The sequence below is a fragment of the Mixophyes fleayi genome, chromosome 4 (assembly GCF_038048845.1).
Source record: "Mixophyes fleayi isolate aMixFle1 chromosome 4, aMixFle1.hap1, whole genome shotgun sequence".
Classification (NCBI taxonomy): Eukaryota; Metazoa; Chordata; class Amphibia; order Anura; family Limnodynastidae; genus Mixophyes; species Mixophyes fleayi.
Genome location: NC_134405.1, coordinates 106,117,854 through 106,133,108, shown reverse-complemented (window position 1 = coordinate 106,133,108; position 15,255 = coordinate 106,117,854). Strand labels below are relative to the sequence as shown.

The 15,255-nt window shown below is 38.6% G+C and overlaps 1 protein-coding gene across 1 annotated transcript in view; it reads left to right on the top strand.

Moving 5' to 3' along the window:
• The window catches only part of GALK2 (galactokinase 2), a 124,375-nt gene that overhangs the window by 26,574 nt on the left and 82,546 nt on the right, over positions 1-15,255 (top strand). The window contains exons 4-5 of the mRNA XM_075207964.1: positions 5,522-5,612; positions 13,458-13,604. Coding sequence (XP_075064065.1) covers positions 5,522-5,612; positions 13,458-13,604 — 238 coding nt within the window. The remainder of the gene's footprint in view (positions 1-5,521; positions 5,613-13,457; positions 13,605-15,255) is intronic.

Sequence of the window (15,255 nt, the reverse complement as noted above, 5' to 3'; positions counted from 1 at the left end):
ACAGTTCATGCAGGAGAATGGTCCCTTCATCCGGAAGTATCGCTCTCCTGGTTCAACGCTGGGGTAGTCCAGACATAGATTTGATGGCCTTGCGGTTGAACTTCAAAGTTCCTGTCTTTTGCTCAAAGACCAGGAACCCCGCAACGGGATTTGTGGTAGCTCTAGTGATTTCTTGGCAGTTTCACCTAGTTTACTTATTCCCTCCCCTTCTTATGATCCCATAGGTTCTCAAGAAACTGAAGAGGGACCGGGTGAAGGCCATCCTAGTGGGTACGGACTGGCAGCGCCGAGCCTGGTACTCAGACCTGCTAGAAACCTCCGTTCAGACTACCTCTCAGGCCAGATGTAATCACTCGGGTTCCCTGCGGTGCTACTCGTTAGGTTGGCTGACTTTAACGGCATGGCTATTGAGACCATAATTCTGAAGGCCAAGGGTTTTTCTATTACGGTAGTTAAGACTATGATCAGGGCCAGGAAACCTTCTTCAGCAGCCAATTATTACAGAACATGAAAGACTTATGTTTTATGGTGTGAATCAAATCATTTTCACACTTTGCGTTTTTCTAGATGGCTGGCCTTTCTTCAGGCTGGTTTGGACAAGGGGTTGCGCTTAGTCTCAATGAAATCACAGGTTTCAACATTGTCCATTTATTTCTAGCGTAAATTTGCCTCCCTTCCGGAAGTTCATACTTTACAGGGGCGCTTCATATTTTGCCTCCATTTGTTCATCCTGTCGAGCCGTGGGACTTGAATTTGGTTCTCCAGGCTTTGATTAGAGATCCTTTTGAGCCTTTACAGTCTGTGGAGCTTCGTTTCCTGACTTGGAAGGTGACTTTTCTTTTGTAGGTATCTTCAGCACGCTGAGTTTCTGAGTTGGGGGCTTTATCTTGTTCTCCCCCCGTTTTGTTTTTTCCCTGAAGACAGGGCGGTGCTTCGCACCAAGCCCTCATTTGTCAGGAGATTGTTGTCCCTGCCTTTCCTCAAAGCTCTAGGTCACGTGATCAGTCTTTATTGCTTTTAGATGTAGTCAGGGCTCTTAGGTGCTATGTGCACCGCACAGCTAGTTTGCGCAAAACCACAGATCTTTTTGTGCTTTATGATGCGAAGAAAAGAGAGGGCCTGCTTCTAGGGTCTCTTTAGCTTGGTTGATTACCTCCACCATCAAGCTGGCTTACTCGAAGCTGGATAGACCATTGCCAGGAGGTTTGTCGGGTCATTCCATTAGGGATGTGGGTGCTTCCTGGGCGGAGCGTCACGGCTTTTCTGCTGAACAGCTGTGCCGGGTGGCTACGTGGACGTTTGTTCACACGTTTGTAAAATTATATTGGTTACAAGGCTTTGCATCACAGGATGCCAGCTTTGGCTGTAAGGTTCTGCGTGCAGCCGTGTCAGAGCAGTCCCTCCCTTAGGGAGCAGCTTTGGTTGATCTCCTATGTATAGCAGTGTCCCCCAATTGGACGTATGAGAAAATAGCATTTCTCCTAGTTCATTGGGGGAAACTGCGCGCCCACCCTTGCTCTGAATGTTGTATGATTAACTGTGTTGTTGTGGTTAGCTAACCTAGTTGTCCTCCTTCCAGCTTTGTTAGGCATAAACTGAATATCCTTTCAGTGGGAGGGGTATAGCAGGGGTAGAGTGACACTTAGATTTAACTGTTTAAGTGCCTGGACTCCTGGTACCACCAACTATACCCCAATGTATAGCAGTGTCCCCTAATTGACTAAGAGAAAGGGATTTTACAGTGAGTACAAAAATCCTATTTTTCAGACTGCATTATTTTTAATCATGTTAGTGTTTTGTTTTTTGTTTTTTTCTGGTTTTGTGATCATTGTGCTGAAGTGATCCTAGGACTTTTGTTGTATAACTTAAAATGTGCTTTATTTCTAATAAAATTATTAAGTTTAAATAAGGACAAAATTTCTTCCTGTTCTCTAGGTAGTCTAGAACTTGCTCAGAGTGATAGATGATTGCAAAAACTACCAATACTTGTACCTTTCCCCCCTCCCACCCATGTTTACATAACATTCATATAGCACATTGCATTGTATTAAAAAATGTTATGGTAATTTTGTATACTTTTTCCCGTTATTGCAGAACACACGCAACTTAATCAGCCCCACTGGCTTTTATAAATGTTGCTCATTATATAAATATGAAGTGGAGATCTTTGCAACTAGCAATAGCTCTCTGTCAACTAATTAGCATCACACGGCCACATGGATGCCTTCTATTTAAGACTTCTATTCACTTATTTTTTTTTCTATTATTATATTACATACTCTAAATTCAATGCAGATTGCTAAAGCTTTGCAATCAAATTTCAATGTAGGAGGTTAAATTAGAGATGATTATATGATTTCAATATATCCGTGTGTTGGTTTCTCTTCCTTTATTTTGGCAATAGTTGTCTTATTACATTATTGTTCGCATTTTACAGTCCACAGCTAGTGTTCATTCGGGTGCCCTAAACCTCACCCTCCAGCAGATGGAGGATGAACGATGGATGATGCTTATTTTATCCTAATCCACAAAGTGCATAAATTACAGTAATGTTCCAATTTACTCTTGCTTTTCCCTGAAACTTTCTCATTAGAAAGCGGTTATTGATTCAATAGAATGAGATAAGTGGAACGCTCAGCTAATGTGGTCCAGATTTCCAGACGTTTTAAATAGCCAACGTTAACCGCACCGTCATACTGTGCTCGACATTTAAATATTTTGCTCAATTAAAACAGGACACATCATATTAAACTCAAGCAGTATATTATTGGGGTTGAAGTGTAGAAGAAATGATGAGATGAGAGTAAATATTTGGACTTTTGGTTATTTCAGATTTTCTGGCTCATCTTTATGTAACCAAACAGATTATTTTTGTAGAAAAAATCTATATGCATGAACGGTGCTGTCATGATGAAGTAAATAGAAAAGTAAACAGATGTTGGATCATTGCTGAGGAAGACGCTCCTCTAAATCAGATTTTCTATATTGTGTATGTTATTATTCAGTATTTTACTTCTCACTCAAAGCACTTAATGGAGTTGTTCAGTTTGGGGCAAACAGATATCTAAAAGGTATGGGTGGTGCACACCAAATTGCTACACAGAGGGGACACCTACTAAGGGAGGGGGTTCACCTTCAACAGTGCCTATCTTCTTCTCTGATCTGTCTTGTGTGTGTGTGTGTGTGTGTGTGAGATCATTTCACCTTCCTTCTCAAAGACTTACCCGTGCTGCACCTATTTCCTTATTTGTTTATAACCATAATCCACAAATCTTTAATTTGTTAAGCGTTTCCTGAAAACACAAGTCTATCAGTTATAACCTCACTCCATATCTCCCTTTGTTCATATTATGCCCCATTATATTGTTTGTACATCTTTCTTTTCTTTCTAATCTTGTTTATTATCTGGAGACATTTGCTCCCAGAAAAACTTTATGTCCATCGTTAGACAGAAACCTGCTAGGTTGTTTGTCCATTCAGCACTGTTGTCATTGGACAATTTATATTGCTCTATGTTTATATATGGCTTGTCCATTGTGGCAAACATTCATAAGTGCCTTTTGTACAACCTCTCATGTCCTATTACATTGTCAAATTTATCTTCTGTCCTACATTATGTGATTTGCATTGCTTTCACTGTATGTGTATTTTTATTTTTTCCCACTGTGCAGGGCTGATGTTTATGATGCTGCTTCATATTTAAAAATAAAGATAATAATAAATGCTACTATCTGTTACTGTATACATTTGTATATCTGCTCTGTGCATATAGACTTTTCAGGAGAACTCTGTAGATTAGCATGCAACTATAAGAATTGCATTCTGTGGTTTAATGCTGTTCTTTATAGCTCTAAACTGCAATCACTGACTGAAATTTATATTTTTGACATATTGTAGTACAAATCCATTAGGTAATACATTAAATAAGTTCATTTTATACTATTATAATAAATACTACATACTGGGGCTCCACTGTCTGCTGTTTTGTCAGGTCTGCGGATGCTTGTAATGATTCAGTGCTGTTTGTTATGCCCTGACTTCCAGAGGTAGATCTTATTCAAACTAACAGAGCTAATATTAATGCCACTCCCCTGTGAATTTCCCATTTGCAAAAGTAGGACATTCATATAGGTAGAGGACCAGCAGCACTGCTGACTGATTTGAAGCAAGCAAGCAGTATTAGGAGTGAAGGGTTTATTGATGGGTTTTAAAGGCATGGAGGGACCCACCAAGTCAGGGTAAAAAGCTGAACCAGGCATGTAGCATTGGGTATCTGGAAGGAATTCTTTTATTAGTGAGACTATTTACGAATTTTGTTGTGTTTAGCAAAATAACTCCACTTTTAACCTGCCTTTTTGTACCCTATGGTCAAGCACCACTCATATACAAAAAAATTACTATTTTTTTAATGATTTATTTGAGCTCTGTACGGTAAAAGAACCCAGATATGAGTTACAACCATAAACAATATACAAAACATAGGAACTGGGGTGCAGAAAAATGGCAGCAGGTTGCCTGATGGATCAAAACTTTAAATATTTGGCTGTAACAGAAGGCAGTTTGTTTGCCCAAGGGCTGGAGAACGGTACAATAATGAGAGTCTGCAGGCAACAGTGAAGCATGGTGAAAGTTTCTTGCAAGTTTGGGGCTGCATTCCAGCAAATGGAGTTGGGGATTTGGTCAGGATTAATGGTGTACTCAATGCTGAGAAATACAGGCAGGTACTTATCCATCATGCAATACCATCATGGAGGCGTCTGATTGGCTCCAACTTTATTCTGCAGCAGGACAACTACCCCAAACATACAGCCAACATCATTAAAAACTATCTTCAGTGTAAAGAAGAACATGGAGTCCTGGAAGTGATGATATGGCCCCCACAGAGCCTTGATCTCAACATCATGAAGCCTACATCCACAGGACATCTGTGGTTAGTTATCCAAGATGTTTGGAACAACCTTCCTGCTGAGTTCTTTCAAAAACTGTGTGCAAGTGTACCTATAAGAATTGATGCTATTTTGAAGGCAAAGGTGGTCCCACCAAATATTGATTTTATTTAGATTTCTCTTCTGTTCATTCACTTTGCATTGTGTTAATTGATAAAAAATAAACTATTAACACTTCTATTTTTTAAAGCATTCTTACTATGCAGCATTTTTTTCCTGCCTAAAACCATTGCCTGATATTGTAGATTTTAATACACATTTATAAACAAAACCTATTGATTAGTACGTAAAAGATATATCATGCTTGACATAAGATGCAAAGTTTAATTGGGCAGAAATTGATTATAGCTGTATTATTCTAGATATAGAACTGCAGGCTGTTTGCCACTGTTATTTTATTTATTATCATCAAAAAGGAAACAACAATAAGTGTATGTAGAGCTAATTTCTTGCTAGTAAAAGCAAAGCATCGCCTAGTAGTGTATTTAGAATGTTGTACGCTGCTGTGCCAGGATGTGGCAGCAAAGAGCTACCAAAAGGCCCAGGTTCTTGTAACATATTCTTGTCTTTTACAGGGACTTTTCAGTTGGTGTAAATGACATTCAGATTGATAAGACAAAGCCTTTGTGGCACAGTTACTTTCTGTGTGGACTGAAAGGAATCCAGGTAAATAATATTGGATAAAGACTTTTATGATCCATTATTCAGAGTACAGAATTTGTTTAACCGCTTATGCTAAGAAGTATATAATAATATAACAATCATCTAACAGTGTTACTGTTATCATTAGTAATGTTACATATCAATTAATATTTTTGCATTAACGGGAAATGTTGGGAGTGGCCCGCTTTGCAAAATATACTGTATGTACACTGTAGCTATTTTAGACATAGAAGCAGTTAATGACACTGTAGTAAACTTTGCTCTGAACAGCCATCCTGTTCTAATATACAGCAGACCTTCTGCAAGCCCATCTGTGACATGTGCATGGGTAAACTCATTAAAAGCAATTGTCGGCCAGCATCCTATGATTCAACAACACAAATGACATCATGCCTAATAAGAAAATACTGATTAAATAACTGGAAAAACAGCAACAGAGAGGCAATTTAAATCCCGCTTTCACGCACACGGAGGAAGAGAATTGTGTGCTTGCAATAGCATATGGTTTTTTTAAAAGAGGGCAGAAGCTCTGTAACATTCCTCTTAGTGGAGATGACATCTCCAGAAACCAGGGAAGAGAAATACCTACAGCACCCAACCTCATTTCTCATGTCCCAACCTTGATTGATGATCTTATTTTATTATGTCTTATGTTAATAAACTTAATTAAGAATCAATCACAATATAAAAGATGCAAATAAGCTAATTATTGTGCAAATTAGTTGTATAATTATAATTTCTTTATGCAGCCTAATGCACTACTTTTATGATGTCATGGTACACATTATTGTATCAATGCATTGTGCTAATATAGGCGTCTCACATTATGTAAGATTATAACACAGTATATTTGAGTTTAATGTCCAATAAGAGCGGTTTTATCATAATTGCACAAGCAGCAAGTCACCCCAACTCACTTGCTAGACAGCAAAAAAAAATAATTATGAAACTATTACTATGTCTGCTTTCATTATTTTATTTTATTTTAAATTTAATCAAAGTATCTAAGGCGTCTCTAGGATTGTCTAAATTCTGGGCAATGAGAGTATATGTATTGGGTTATATTAATTATTTAAACATTTTCATCCAATGTCACGGATGCTACTATAAGATAAAATAAACTCACGGGATTGATTGAGCAAGTCACTAAATCAATGTATAACCAGTGAAGGATTCAATTCATTAGTAGTGCACAATCCACATGTTTCCTGTTTTTGTTCAAAGGAACTGCAACCTACACATTTTTCTGTTCTTAATTGCGCACAATATTGTATATGTTTGACATACATAAATGATATCCCTCTGTATATTCTATAAGCAAAGAAGGGTGGTTGTGTCTGCTATCTCTTTTCCTGCTTTCTGTCATTTTAGGCCCCTTCTTGTTGTTGGTATACCCAAAAGGACATTATACCCACCCCCAATGTTGTCACATAAATCTGTAGCAATTAGGTCATACTCCCATCATATTGTAAATGATTATCACAAGATAAGATTTATAGGCGTGTTCTGGAAGGAGAAAATGGAATTCTGGGGATTGATAAGGCAAATAATGGAATTGTACTAAATTTTCCACCTTTGCAAACAGACTTACTAGCATTATCATAGAAACTAAGTAGAAGTCCTATAACAATAATCATTTTATACATCCATTCCTTAATATTTACATTACAGAAATGAAAGGGGAAAATACAAAAATATAGAGTTAAATTGTGTAAGTATGATAATTGCTTCCAATGTTTTGTAAATTATTAGACAAGTGTTTAAATAATTGTGGAATCCTCTGGATTTTTGTTCCTTGGGAATATTGGTTCATGTTCAAGGAATACAATTCCCTGCTTTGGGTCAGCTATGTTCCTAAAAATTTAACGTGCCACTATTAAACTGAGCCTACAATTGCTATTAATTAATGGTTCTTGATTTATTTTTATTTTTTTCAGATTAGCGTGTACATTGCAGTGTAATATTAATTTTGATTCTTTTATGTTTAAATAATTGTTTTTGTTCTTCACAGACATAGTTGTTTAATATTATTTTTTTTTTCTATTTATATATTTGATTATTTTCACTAAACAGATCAGCGCTATCTATTTTTTATTTGTTTTGTTCTTTAAGGAGGGTAGCAACCTCATTATAACCTGTCCCCTGTATCTACCTGGGTCGAATGACCCAGGAATTGAACCTGGGTCTTTTGAAGGGTTATTCCCTGAATGGTGCCAGTCTGAATGGTGAGACCCGGGACTCACCGAAAACTATTGGCAGTTTAAAAAAACAAAATAAAATCAACATCACAGAGGAGCCAATCAAAGCTGCTCTTGTGATGTTGCCATGGAGACCCGGGCAGTCCTGGGTTCAGTGTGAAGCCGTTCGACCTGGGAATTTGCTGGGCTGGAAGGCTCTGTAACCCGGCAATATCCTTGGTTGAGATAACCGGGATATTGCCGGGTCAGCAATGTGAACGAAATATTAGACAGCTGCTACATCTTTGGTAATAATAAGTTAATTTAGGGATTGTTTTATACATTTGGATTTAAATAATGAATAAAAAAAAAAACAATCTAAAGTTGTCTACATATTTAAGAAACCATACTTTGCTGAAATGTATTGCAATGTCCAGTTCTAATTGTAAGACTTCCGTTCATATCATTTATATCATTCAAATATACATGTTTTAATGCAATACCACTTTTTTATTGCTTTTGTGAAATATCAGAGAGAGGGTTTATTACCAGAAAATAAGCATTTGTGAAGTTCACAGTGGAGCACAGTTTGCTCTAATCACCTGTAATAGTTTGACCTGCAGAAAGTCTTGTAGTAGACTACAACTAAACATTGCTTTGTAGTCTCCCCCATCCCTAGTCACGTTACACCCTCCAAGTCTACCATTCTCAAACAGTACTCCTCTAAAATGAGCTTTTTCCATATACTAGAGTGATATCTGGTAACCACATAACACAAACTTTAAAGTCCTAGCCATCATTTCAAGGTTGTTCCATGGGTGGACTCTATAAAGGTGCAGAAACAAAGCCAGGTATACCTTAATTATCGAAGAAAGCATACCATTCCTTTATATTAAATAGATACAGCAGTACTAGAAAACAGATCTAAGTTTCAGAGGTCATTTGTCCATTTTTAAGGGTACATTTATTACTATAATTAAGGTAAACTATCACTTGGTTTCATTCTTTTTCACTATAGTTTAAGTTGCTGTGTCACATGTATAAAAAAGTTCAAATTACCTCTGTAAATTTGAAGAGGAAACAGCCAGAAAAGTGCTTGAAAGAAGAAAATGGTAGAATGATTGTCGATAATTATCAGTAGATAATATACAAATTGTCAAAGCAAAGCAGCTATAAACAGGTTCTGTGTGCACCAGTGAATGAGTATTTGGAGGGCATGGGAGGGAGATTAGGTGCAGCCAGGGTGTGGCCAGGCCTCAATATGACACAGGTCCCCATCGCAATATGGCTATGCCCATTGTCCCAATTGCCCTCACTCCAAAGCTGGGAAGGATTTTATAGGCACACAAATATCAATGAAATAAGGACAATAAAATGTATGAATGTGATACATAAAATAAACACAGTCTCAGTGTTCCTTTGCCTTAATTAAATAAATTTGCAGTATTTTGCTATCATAGATGTTATAATCAATTAAGGGACTGGTCCAAATGTGATCGTATGCAGGACTATGATTTGCTGTTTGGACTTTAACCACTATGCATATTTATATCTTTGTCTGCAGTCTCCAGCAGCGTGCTTGCACTGAGACCCTTCCCTAAAGCAAAAGAGTTTCGTACAGCAGTGTATTTGCGTAGTGATTTTATACAATATTAAATGTACTACACTTGTGCATGGTTTGCGGCTATTAAATGGCCCCCAATGTGTTAAAAAAGCAGTTATTAAAATGTTAACAGTTCAAGGACATCTCTGTTCGTGTTGAACCTTTATTGTGGATCTGCCATTCTGCAACTCAAGTTTTAAAATAACCTCACTAAACCAAACTAAAAAGCTGCAGAGCAAGCATGATTGACTCTTTAACACAAACACAGCTTAAGGGGATCAGCTGTTGTATACTGGATACTGAGGCTTTAAGATAACATACATGAAGCACAGCAGGTGGGGTCTATCCCAGAGTGTTTGAGATAACACGGACAGTGGAGCTGTACTCCCTGGCCAAGACATTGCATTAACATAAGCTGTAACATTAGAAACTTTCTGAAAATAGCACAGAACTTCAAATAGCATTCTAGTAACTGTTGCAAAATATAGGACTCCAAGATTGTTTTAGCATCCATCTTAACTAGTGATGTAACTGATAACAAAGTGTGGGGGTTAGGCAACAATTGTTAGCACATTGCCGTAGAAGTAGACAAAAACCTCACTCACGGGTAAATGAATGGAACTTATATGAGCCAGGGGTCACTTAATATTTAAAAGAAAACTGCATCTGCTGTTACTTTAAGTCTGCTCATCCCTAATGGATCTCCATGGCATTTTGTTTTTTATATAATTCTTTATTTTTGAGTGGTGAAAAGGAATTACAGATAACAGTGCAATGAAACAATGACACAGAAAGCTTCAAATGACATATACAGAATATCACACTGTATTGAGGTCACAAAAGCAAACCGGGTCTACAGAGTAAACTTAATACATTTTCATTCCTTTGGTCCTGGTTATCAGCTTTTAAGGTTTACAGGTAGTATTAGTAATGGTACAATTAGGCAGGGATAAGCCTGGGAAAGGGAGGTTGTACAGGAACAGAAGTGTGTGTGTATGTGGGGGGTAACCACGGAACAGTTACTGGTAGAGTTTGAAAGAGGTAAAGCCTTTTGGGGAGAATATTCATTTTAACTGTAATGATCCTGCGCAGCCAGGAGATAAGTTGGCTCAAAGGGGTTAGGTCTGCTTGCATTTTGGAGATGTCAGGGGAACTTTTCTTGGAAAAGGAGATTATAATGGGATGGGAGGAAGACCCCTAGATATTTGAGATTCTTAGTCTGCCATTTAAAGCTGAATTTAGTTTTGAGGTTTTCGCTATCCTGAGGGGAGACTTAAAGCGGCATGGCCTTCAATTTCAAATAGTTGATCTTGTAGCCAGAGAGATCGCCATAGGTCTGCAGGACGTTAAAGAGATTGGGAAGGGAGATCTGTGGTTGGGACAGTAAAAGCAGGATGCCGTCCGTGATGAGAGATATTTTAGAATTAATGTTACCCACCTGCACTGCCCTATCTCATCTGTGATGCAAGCGGTCAGTCGCTAGGGCAAATATCAGGGGGGACAAGGGGCAGTCCTATCTAGTGTCTTTACAGATGGATACTGTGTTTGAGGGAGTGGCATTAATTAAGAACTTTGCAGAGAAGAGTTCAGAATATAATGCCAGGATACCAGTTAGTATATTATCAGTGATGCCAAAAGATTTGAAGGTAAATCGCATGAAGCTCCAGGAAATCCTGTTGAATTATATTCCATGTCGAGGGAGAGTATGATAGTGGGGGATCTCCTGGACGTTACTACGTGGAGAAGATCAACGGCACGTGTAGTGTTAACCCTAATGCCCCAGAATAAAGCCTTCCTGGTAATAATGAATTGGGGAAGGGAGGAATAGATTTAATCTATTAGCCAAGATCTTAGCATACATTAGCATACATTTTTATGTCTATATTAAGGAGAGAGATGGGCCTATAGCTAGCGCACTTAAGTGGGTCCTTACCCTCTTTAGGGACCTCTACAATCTTAGCCTCCAGCATTTCAGCAGGAAAAGGATCCTCCTTTCTTGTAATATGTGGCCGTAAACCCATCAGGGCCATGGGACTTACCGTTTTTCTGTTCTTTTATGGATTTCTCCACCAAGATCTCCTCCTTTAGAAACTCAGCAGAACTGCAGGATAATTTAAATAATTTTAGTGAGAACTTGGCAGTTTTGTAAGGTGGCACAGTGTTCCGCAGTGCCGAATTTCACTTAATGAAATTTTGCTTTAATACCTGTAGGATCATGTATCAATTGGTTAGGAGAATTATGAATATTGTTTTTGTGTGTCCTCACTGATCTCCATTCGCAACGCAAGAAGTTTATCAGCCTTGTCCCTCTTCTCATAATAGGTTTGTTGTAGTAGTTTAAGGCGTTTGGAGAGGTCAGCCAGAAATTGATGGGTCAGGTGTGAGTTTGTGCCTAGACTTTAAGTTTTGAAGTCTGTGTTGTGGAGAAGGAAATCATGAAGGTGCCATGTCATAGGGCAGGGAAGAGCGAGCAGCAGGAAAAGTAAATAGATATAGGGGCGTATTCTGACTAAATCAGTGATTGGACATGGACCAAATGCAAGTTTAGAGCGAAGACGTGACTGAGCAGAATCTTATCTATACGGGAGTATGAGTTGTGGACTGCCTAATAGTAGGCATATTCGCGCATGGATGGCTCTTTTTTTTATAAAGGAGTTGGGATTTCATGAAACTGAGACTGATTTGGATTTCTGGGCATCTGACTTTGCAGGAAGAGTGACCACAGGACAAGAAGAGCCCATGGTGTTTTTCAAGACAGCATTGAAGTCCCCGGCAACAATGAGATGAAAAAAAAGTGTTGGTTTTGGTTGGGGCTGTATACATTAACTATAATGCACAGCTTACTATTAAGCTTGCCTTACAGGATGTGGTAGCAACCTTCTTTGTCCACAAAGGAATCTATGAGATCGAACAATAAATGGCGCGCAAACAGAATTGGCATTCCCTGGTTTTTTTTTGCACTTATTCTGAGGCATGATTAGCTTCGGGAAAGAATATCAAGTCTCGTTTGTGGAGTTTAAGAGTGGTGAGGATTTCCCTTTGTTTCTGAGTGCTATTAAGCCCTTTTACATTGAATTATAGGGCCCTAAGACCCATGTGTGGTGGTCAGGAGGGACCTTGAAAAGGGCTCATATCCGGGAGACCATATAGATACCCAAGGTAGGACAGTGAGAATTTGTAGGGAATAATGAGAGTCTGAATAGAGTTGGGTGATGAGATGGAGAGCAGAAATACATTGTAGTGTTGTGGGAGGAAAAGGGGGATTGGATGCCTAGTAAAATCATACCATTTTAGACAATTGTATATTTATTTTTAGTATTTACTTGTAACATGTTTGCTACATAAAGTATATTTTTGACTCATTGTGACAAAGGGCCTTTGTATTTGTATTTACTGGTAGACTCTGCATATCCCATTTTGGGTGACATATATAATTAAACAGCTATGGGATCCTATTCCATCCAATGCTACTATTTCAGATGTGCTAAGAAATAAACAATCTGAATAAAAGTTTTACAGTGAGCAAGACGTAATGTATATGAATGGGATCAGTATAACACTTTTTAGATTTATATGTATGTAGTAACCCTTATTATCTTAAATAGATGGCCACAGAATTAATTATACAGCATATTTGCACAGTTACAATGTACTACTATAGTCCTTATTCATAATTACATCCTGAGATATCAAATGATTTACAAGCAGTATGAAATTAAAGTTAAGAAAATCCACAAATAAACCATAAATTTGTTAATACATTAATTTGTTAATACATAAGTAAAACTTAATATAATATATAAAATATCTGATCAGCTCTCCAGACATACTGTGGCAAACGACAATAATATTACAGCAGAATATGATAGAGGCTTTCACTTCATTTACTGGCAATGTTAGAACTCTTCATGTATGCAAGTGCATATAACTATCTTGCAGCTGTCTTCACTACATGCTGCCATGACCAGATCATATTTTCAGTAAGGGTTAATTCTACCCCTATTTACTCTGATTAACATGTGTTTTTTTTTTTAAATTACGAAAAAATATTTCATGCTTGTTTTCCAGGACCACTTCAATCTGAAAAGTCCTACTGGAATGAATTGTTTGGTTGATGGAACCATTCCACCCAGTTCCGGCCTATCCAGTTCAAGTGCCTTAGTGTGTTGTGCAGGACTTGCTACCCTCACTGCTAATGGGAAATCTCTTTCCAAGGTAATATACTGATCCTGATGTCATCTTATAGAGTGTCGAAAGTGAAAGAACATATTGCACAAGTAATTCCCATTAAATAACTGTAGTGCTTTCCAATGTTAAAGGGATCTCTACACATTTTTGTTTTGTTGGACAGTAAATGTTTTGGGTTTTCTGTCTTTGGGAATCTTCTATCCTGAGCAATGTTCCCTTTGTGGGGGGGAGGCACATGTGCTGCAATGCACATGATATGCAACTTTCACATCTGCTGCCCAAGCTTCACGGTGCTGGGATCATGCATCACTATTAGCATTCATTATGTTGATTAACCCTGGAATTTACAGGCAGTTGCTCCTTCTCTCGGTACATCTGCATCATTTCCCTGCTGCCTATAGACACCATGGGCTGCAGATAGGTATCTCAGGCCCTGCTGTGACAGTTTATTTGGCTTACCTCCCCAGGCTACACTTCACAAAAGCCAGTGCTCAAATGCAGCCTAGGGCTGTGTGATTGCACTGAACAATAGGAAACTGGACATGTGGGTGTGAGGGTGGGGCAAAGTCCCATCCGTTCCCACAATAATCATTGCCAACAGACGTCTGCAGAAGTCTCACCCCTTCATATCTCGCTGCCCCTGTAGGCAAGTGCAAAGAGAATCTTTGTCAGGTGCTTGGAGAGGTAGAGTGATAAGAGAATTCATATATGCGTAGTCTAACAGTTATGTTCAGGACAGGTAAAGGCAGCGGCAATTTGGGACCCATCAGATCTGGAGTCTGCCGGTAAGTGCAAATATTCATTCATTCATTGGCCAAAATGCAGCAAACACATTTTACTCTTTACACACAATAATATCTGTTATGTCGTTCTACTTCCCCACTGTGCAACGCTACAGATTTTTGTGTGTGCCTTTATAAATAAACCGTAATAATTATATGTAATTTATAATTGTTTGGGGTGAGGGGGTGGGGTGGGGTTTGTGACACATAGGGGACATTATATCAGTTTTCATGTTTCCTTTTGCCACACTTGGCCTACCATAAGAACCACAAGTGACACCATCAGCAAATACTAGAGCCTCCTTATAACATACGTAACAGTTTGCTTTTAGAGTAGCAATCCCACATATGTTTACTTATTTCTTTAAATAGCAAGTTAAGTGCCCTTTAACCATGCATCTGATTGCCATTTTTCTTAGTTGTCTTTCTACAAATCATTCTGTCCTTCTCAAAATCTATCTGGAGGTTATAAAATATGGTTTACACAGACACTGGCTCTCAGTATGTCATGTGAAAGCAGAAGTGGTAGGTGGAGGGGGATTTTACATTACACAGATCAGACACACCTCAGAGGGGCGTTCCAAAGCCTCTCTGCTCACTACTTAATGTGCAATATGACTGTGGTTGCCATGGTAATTCATGACATTATGCAGAATTATAAATCATTAATAGGAGCCTGAAGAAGCAAACAAAGAAAAAATTGTAAATGCCATCATTTTAATTATAGCCTAACTCGGCGGTTCCCAAACTGTGCGCCGCGGCACCCCTGGGTGCCGCGGCGCTGTCATTGGGGTGCAGAGGGGGGTAGAGGGGAAGCAGAGGGGGGCAGCGGGCAGCAGAGTGACAGAGGACAGCAGAGTGACAGAGGACAGCAGAGTGACAGAGGGCTGCAGAGG